The following is an 8,297-nucleotide window of genomic DNA, read 5'->3' as shown; positions in this document are numbered from 1 at the left end:
ATACTTAGTGGCTGCTGCTTAGCCAGATAAGTCCCTATATATCTGTCTAAGTAGCACTAATCATCAGCCTCAATATGTTTCAGATAATTCTGCAAAGAAACCTGCAAACAAATACACGAGTCAGTTTAACTGTTCAGTTTTGAAACAGGCTGTAATTTCTCACAGAGGATATAAAAATTGCCCAAAATAAAATGCATAACTGAACACTTTCCCTCCAAAACCCCCCCCCGAGACTCATGTTATTTTTAAGCAGAGTGGTAAACTGAAAAAAATAAAGATTGTCATGGTCTACCCACACAGGTTTAGTCTGCAAAGATGTTTTTATTTGGGGGGGAGAGGAGGGAGGGCCTTGTCAGAGCCTCAGCGGTTACTGTTCTAATATCATCTATTTTGGTGCTGTGACTACGGACTGTGACCAGCCTGGATTACTCAGTATAACAACTTTATCAGTCAACTGCTGACAGGAAACCACTAGCAGTAGTCTAATTTAATTGACAGAGCAAGGAAAAATTAGTCTGCTTTGCATGTTTCATGGATGAATAACATGGATTAAGTTTACATGCTTACATTTACCCTAGAAAGGGTTCATTTTTTTCATTACAAGGAAAGTTTTAGAATTTATGGGATATGCTTTAGAGTGGCCAAGAAAGCACTGAGGTAAGTTATGAAATTTTCTTTCCCCTTCCTATTTTTTTGCCTCTGGCAAAGCCCTGCTTGAATAGGAGCCTGTGTTCACTGTGTTATTTTTCACTGATTAGTATTACTACTGTTTTATCACACAACAGTCTGAGCACCTTCTTACATTACTAATTGTAATTGCCTCTGCTATGCCATCCAAAAACGTTCCACAGGAAACAAAGTTAGGAGAAGGAGTACTAATGTAATATGCAGTAGATTTGCCATAATCACTGTTTAAAATGTATTTTTAATTACAAGATTGTTAAGTGATTTGAAGAATGTTTTAGTAGTAGGTATTTCTGGTTTAGGTTTGTGCTCACAGAGTATCTCACATGTATGGTGGGCATCAGTCAGCATTTTACAGATGTTCCATTGAAACCCCACGAAAGTGAACATTTCTGCCTGACTTATCTCATTGCTTGTATCAACTAATAATCTTCTTGTGCTTGTTCACATCTGCTGACTGAAGCCCTGATTTTCAGGGGTCAGGGAGAGAATTCTTTTACTGGAGCATGCATTTTGCCAGCATGTGAAGACACATCCATGAACGTGCACTGCTGCTGCCGCCCCATATTACCAAAGAGGTACCTGCAGCAAACTTCTTTATAGCATGCAATACGTGAAGGCTGATGTACTAGTGTGTTTGCCCTAGCAGAAGCAATAGCATGTAAAAAAGGCAAATAACACATGTCATCGAGCTTGTGAATTGTACCTATCCCATTTTCCGTTTTTGCATGCATAATTGTGCATTCGTGAAAGCACTCACAGAAAGTATGCAAAATCACTAATGAGCAGAAGGATCATGCAAATGTGATTTGCGCATAGGAAAATTCCATGCGGAAAATTGTAAAACTTAACTGTATGTCAGGGAGGTAAAGTAACTTTTTTTTGTGATTAAGTTTGCACTTATGCATGGACTTTAATGCAAGAAAATTGTTGCAAAACTCATTTACATATTATATCAATGGCCCAGCATCATGAGAAAATTTTCTTGTATTACCAGGCAGTTCCTGTGGTCTTTGCCACAGTTTAGTACAGCAGCCTATTAAGTTATAAAAATACAAAGGCCTTGACCTCCAAAGTAATTCTTAGATTGTTGATCACAGCAATGACAGATTCACTGCAGAAACCTTTTTCAGCAGTCCAACTCTTCCATGCACTATGGAACCCACTTAAATATCTGTTACAGCAATATATTTGTTAAAAATTGCTCGCTTTGAGGTAAAGTTTAAGACCCACGTGTGGGCGCACATGTGCACGTGTTTGCCAGCTGGCGCACATGGATGTGGCGATTTTAAAACATAAGCACGTATTTGTGCGTATAAATATGCGTGTTTTAAAATCAGCTATTCACACTACATGTACGTACTATTTCATATCGACGCGCGCACATGCACGCAAATGCCACCTCGCTCACATGAGTGGGGGGATTTTCCTACACACGTACGTCGACACATTTACCTCTTTACCCAGTTCATTCCCAGTTCGCCCCGGTAAAGGAGAGGGCTTCCTAACCCTCCTAGCTAACTTGCCTCCCTTTTATCCTATTAGCCTGACCTTTAAAACCCCACTGATTAGCCTATTTTATTATTTTACAACTTACACGCCGACCATAGCAGAAGTAAAATTACACACTAGGGGACCCCAGATCGTGCTTGTGCACATAAAGACTTACATGCAAACTTCATGGTTCAGACCCAGCCAGCCCATGTCCCACTAGTGCCCCGCCCAGACCATGCCCATTCCCCGCCCCTTTCTGCGAAAATAAATGTGTGTGCATACCAGGAGATATGCACGTACTTGTGCGTGCCGGGCCAAGTCACGCATATGTCTCCTGGCTTTAGTGCACATAGAGCTTTTATAATTGACCAGTTAGTAAAACATTTTTGTAGGGAATTGTGAACATTTTCAAGCTTGTTCCAAATTCAAATATCTGTGAATATTTACAGTAACTTGAATTTATATGGATAATCAGTCAGCTTCAACTTATCAGTCTCATATTGAATAAATAAAACCAGGATGTACTTGCATTGGTTTTGATGTATTATATATACATATTCACAGAGTCAAATTACTTGAATGAATGCTACATGTGAATGCATATATGTGTATTGAAACAGGGTTACAAAAATCCAAACTGGGCAAATATGAAGAGCTGAGTTGCAAATGATCCAGGTTTATTCGAGCTGAGAAGATATTAATGTGATTTTCTCTGAATCAGTTTGTGGCCTTGCTTGCTTCTACTTATTATCTGAACCTTACCCATACTAATGGTCTACAGACTTATTCCATACTGGTTCACCCATCTCTAGAGTGCTTAGCAGCAGAATTTCTCCATAATTGTTTTGTATAATGCTAATGAACTGCAGTTTCGAAATGAATTAAATGCACATGCTGGAAATACTGCACAATGCTTAGATTAAATATGTTCCTGGGTAATGTAGTTCTCTTCCTTCCAATAAAGCAACAATCAATCTGCTGAAATAGCCTAGGGTGAGAGAACACTGAAGAAATCTCATCTTTGTGTGACTTTCCTCACTCAAAATCACATCAAATCTTCACTGATGTGTACTGTGCTGTTTGTACGTTTCACTGTGCATGTAAAACTGGCCCCAAAAATCTAGACCACTACCAAAACCTCACCTCAAGTTACTACTAGCTTGCCCTCCTATGGTGTTATAAATAGATGACTACTAGAAGAGCTTTATAAAGAGTCTCTCTCTCTCTCTCTCTCTCAGCACTTTACTGCTTGCGAAGAAAAAAATCAGGCATTATTAATGGAAAATTTATTGCATTTTGATGAATCTAGGCCTCAGATTGAAAAAGGGGCGTGATCTGGGCAGGGCCAAGAAATGTGCACCTACATACTTGCACACCCAGATTCAGTGCCGTGTGACTTTCCTTCTGCTATTGACAGGGTGTAAGTACTTCCAGGCATCACAGAAGGGGTTCTGGGTTAACTGGGGGGTCTGCAGGCTATTAAACCAGGAGTGTTTGGAGGACCTAACTCTAGACCGGATGAACTAGTGGATGATCTGGTGAAAATGGTCGTGGCACAGATGTGCACCGGTTATAAAATTCCCTGACTTACATGGCTGAAACCTGATTTTACGTGGCTGAGCACACACAACTTTAAAACTGGCCACACATGTGCATGCACCCAGGCTATTTTATAACATGCACCCATATGTGCATGCATCTTATAGAGTAGCTGTGTCCTTGTGCGCGCTCTGACATATGTGTGCCCACACACCCGTCTGAAAGTTACTGTCTCTGCTTGTAATGGAGAAAAAAAACATTTCTTTTAAAAGGCTACATGCCTATTTTATTGAGAGCCCACACTAAGACCATTAATCAAAAAATCTTCTTTGGATCTCACAGTACTGGTCAACTATATACCAGCTGTGAATATTTCTCTTTCAGGCAAGCTAATCAAGAGGTGGTCTTGATATAATTAGTCAGTTTTTTTAAATCTTAATTTAAGCTCCTGGATTCCTATCTTTTGGATTTCAGGAAATTCTTTAGCGCAGATGCTGATAGTCTTCTTCTAAAGCTTGATTATAGTGGGCCTGTTCTTCTGTCACACTAGACTTAGCAGCTGCCTTTGATACACTAGACTATAGTATCTTACTGAACAGACTGGCTGGCATTGGGATCAGGGGCATGCTGCTGAGCTCCTTCTTCTCGTTAGTGAAGAATAGGTCACAGACTGTAAATCTAGAGAATTTTTGTTACAGTCCATGTCAACAGGATTGTGGTGTGTCGCAGGTCTCTTTCGGCATTGTTTAATATTTATATGGCACCAGTGGAGACAGTTTGAAAAGAAGCTGACTTGCAGTGTTATTTTTATTTTGACAGTCTGCAGCTTGTGATTTCACTGATCGGTGATCTGATAGGAACCATTGCTAAACTTAATAGTGGCCTTAGGAAAGATCTCTGACAGGCTGAAAGCAAACTAGTTTAAATTCAGGTAAATTAGAGCATTTTTGGATGGGCCTTACCACCCATTCTATTAGAAGATCCTGTTCTCTCATTTAACACTGAAATTTGGAGTTTGGGAGTGATTTTTACTCTGCTTTATCTTTAGAGCTACATATTACTCTAGTGTTACCTACCTCCTCAAAACATATGGAGACAAGTTGACTTGCTGCCTTCATGTATACTTGTATTAGTAGGCTGGATTATAGTAATTTTCTTTACATGGGTCTGGAGGACAAGTATTATAAGAGATATCAATGTGTGCAAAATGCACTAGCTAGACTGTTAATGGGGGCTGGTCTAAGACAGAATGACTACTGTACTGAATGAACTACACTAGCTTATGGTGAAGTTATGTAGCCAGTTTAAGTTATTATCATCTCTGGTTTGAAAGTCTCTGCATGGACAAGCATTTAGCTTATTTCCTGAATATGCCCCTTGGCGACTGTAAAGATCTTCCTCAGAGGGACTCTTGCACTTCAGTCCATAGAGATCTTAAATTTAAATGAAATAAATAGATAAACTCACTCGTTCGAGATCTACAGCTTTTTGCATGTTGGAACCAGTGTGCAAGTGAGTCCCATTCAACCACTGACTTACTAACATTAGAAATTTAGTTAAGACATGGCTTTTTACTGAAGCCTTTGCTGGCTATTGAAATCTTTAACACTGCAAATCTGATATGTTGTTCTTAGATGATTTTGTATCTGCTATGGTCATTTTGCCTAGATCATCTTTTTAATATTTTAGAATTCAGCCTGATTTCCAGGCAATTATTTAGTTATGAATTATTTTTCTTAATGAATATCATGTATTCTTGTCTTATATTTATTTTCAGATGCTATGATCTGCAGATTGCAATACATTAGATGCATCATAATTAACTTTTTGTATTTTTGTCTGTTGCTGACTGATTTGTTTTTTGTAACTCACCTTGTAAAACTTTGGAAAGGCATGTAAAAAATATTTGATAAACACAATCATATCTTATGTTCCAAATATGTTCCGAAATCGGAGTGGCCTCAGAGGGAACTTTTTTTCGGTCACCCCCCCCACCTTCCCCTCCCTTCCCCTATCTAACCCACCCCCCAGCCCTAACTAAATCGCCCCCCCCCCCTACCTTTATTTCAATATGCTAGCACATCTGTCTTCATGTACTTGATGGTCTCTGCGAGATATCTGTCACTGAGATTTGAGATGCCATCTTGTTTGCTGGTATCGGACGTGTGTCTTTTTTCCCAGCTTCTTTCGCAATCACCTGGGGCAGAAATAAGGATTGCTTCCATATACTGTGCTTGAGGAAGTGCTAGGTGGCCATGACAGGGTGCTGCTCTGTCCTGCACTACTGTCTGCCCTAAGCAATGATATGTTTCCTCCTGTGCTATATCCCTCCTCTGCCTCCACCTCTGGCGCTCTAGTTGACTGACCTCCTCTGTCAGTGTGCTCTTCATATGTGTCAGTTTGCTAGCCTGGCGTGCTAATCTCCCTTTCACACATGGATCACATAATGTAGCGAGCATGTATGTGGGATTTCTGCTTTTTCAAGGACACCAAACATCACAGCACTTCACCTCTCATTCATTCTTCCTGTTGAAAGCTCTCCAACGTTTCTAACAGGATGCTTCCTGTTAGGGATGACATCTCCCAAGGTGGCACTTGTGGCACTCAGCTCCTCTGTGTGGGCTGTCTCATAATTGACCAACCATGATGCCCCAGGGGAACCTGCACAACTATCTCCATTTCCCAAGACAGATCATGCAGGGGTGTCTGCTGCTCTACTAGCCACTGCAGCATTGTGTAGGTAGAATTCCAGCAGGTACCCTGGAATTCCAGCAGGTACCATTGTGTAGGTAGAATTCCAGCAAGTACCAGGTACTTTATCTTCTATTTAATTGGTTACCCCTGGTTATGCTGTAAACCGGTACGATAAGACCTTCGTCTTGAGCATCGGATTATTAAAAGAACTTAAATAAATAAATAAATACCCACATCTATAATGAGACGCTTATGAGGCATCTCTAATTCCTCCTGCATTTCATGGAGAATGTCCCCCTCCTTCACACTTCGCTGGAACTGCCCAGCTATTTTTCTACACTCCTATAGTAAACCATGCAGGTACACATGCTCTGGGGCCCTGGACCCCAGCCCCAGGCCCTCCTTCACTACTAGGTGCAGGGTGTGAGCAGAGCAGCATACACCCTGATATCTGCTGTTGGATACTGCCTTTATCATATTAGAGCTATTGTCAGTGACAAAGAACCCTGTGTTAAGACTTCTGGCTCTCTGATCCAGCTGCCAGCCCTCCAGTATGTCTATTAGCTGCTAAAATATTGGCAGAGGTATAGGAACCATCCGCCAGGTGATGGTTCAGCAAAGCCCACCTGCAATCTGTTTCTCAAAGAAGTCCACTAACTGCTATTAATCAAGTTGACGTAGGGAATAGCCACTGCTGTTACTGGCATCAGTAGCATGGGATCTTCTTAGTGTTTGGGTACTTACAGTGGTTTGACCACTGTTGGAAACAGGATGCTGGGCTTGATGGACCCTTGGTCTGACCCAGTATGTCATGTTCTTATGTTTCTTATGTTCTTTGGCCCTTGTGGAGCTGCTGCCTGCCCCTTACTCAGCCAAGTCCCACCAATATGCTGTCAGAGAAAGGAAGGAGTATGAGGTATTTGTGGATGTCCAGATGTCACTTGTGAAATGCACACTGCTCCCCTTTGCCTTCGCCAGCAGCATCTGCAGACAGCTACTACAATAATTGTACAAACTGGGGATACCCGTTCTGCTGAAAGTGGTCCTGGAGGGCACTTTATAGTTTGGTGCTAATTGCTGCAGCAAGAGACCCTCATTCTCCATGTCCTGCAGGGGCTGATTGTCTAAAGCGATCATTTCATCAATTGTCCTAGTCATCACTTTGGATGCTGCCTGCCTTTTTTCCCGTGACAGTGTTGGAAACCTTTTCAAGTTTCTTTGCTGGAACTGTATCTGGAGCAGACCAATGCTTATAGAGGCCTAACCTTGTTCTGTGGCCTATCTAGGCCCTTCCTTGCCCTGCCCCTCGGGGCCTTCCTGAATCGCTGTCTTCAGATTTTTGTTCCATATTCTGTGTTTTCCTTGTCTCACCCTGTTCTGTCTTGTCTTAGTCTGTTCCTGTTCAGTCCCAGTCTCACTTGCATGCTGTTCCTGTCTAAGCCTCAGTTCCAGTTTTACCTGCACTCTGTTCCAGTCCAAGCCTTGGTTCCAGCCTTAACTGCCCTCTGTTCCACTCCAAGCCTTGCACCAGCCTTGCCAACATGTCCAAGTCTTACGTCAGCTGTACCGGGCTGTCCAGGCCTTGCTCCAGCTTTGCCAGACTGTCCAAGCCTTGCTGCGGCCTTACCAGATAGCCCAAGCTTTGCTACAGCCTCACCTGGAAACTGCTTTTTTTCTGCTTGTTTTTAGAATTTTCAATAAATGTTTGGCTTTCTTGAAACAGTTTTAGCAGTGAACCATCACCAAATTCTCATCAGCAGTCTTGCCCCATGTCCTCTTAACCCAGCTTTTGCTTCGACCTAATTTTTCAGCAATCCACTTTATTGTAATAAAGGTTGCTCCAACATCTCGCACCTCACAAAATGTAATAAACTTAATACGGTCAA

At 41.6% G+C, this 8,297-nt stretch overlaps 1 protein-coding gene across 2 annotated transcripts in view; it reads left to right on the top strand.

The window, feature by feature from the left end:
• The first annotated feature begins 467 nt into the window (after positions 1-467).
• The window catches only part of BLK (BLK proto-oncogene, Src family tyrosine kinase), a 210,407-nt gene continuing 202,577 nt past the window's right edge, over positions 468-8,297 (top strand). For both annotated transcript variants that reach the window (XM_029596142.1, XM_029596141.1), the window contains exon 1: positions 468-657. In XM_029596142.1, the coding sequence (XP_029452002.1) occupies positions 560-657 (98 nt within the window). In that variant the 5' untranslated portion in view covers positions 468-559. The remainder of the gene's footprint in view (positions 658-8,297) is intronic.

Source organism: Rhinatrema bivittatum, chromosome 3 (genome assembly GCF_901001135.1).
Source record: "Rhinatrema bivittatum chromosome 3, aRhiBiv1.1, whole genome shotgun sequence".
Lineage (NCBI taxonomy): Eukaryota > Metazoa > Chordata > Amphibia > Gymnophiona > Rhinatrematidae > Rhinatrema > Rhinatrema bivittatum.
This window is presented reverse-complemented; position numbering and strand designations above follow the sequence as displayed.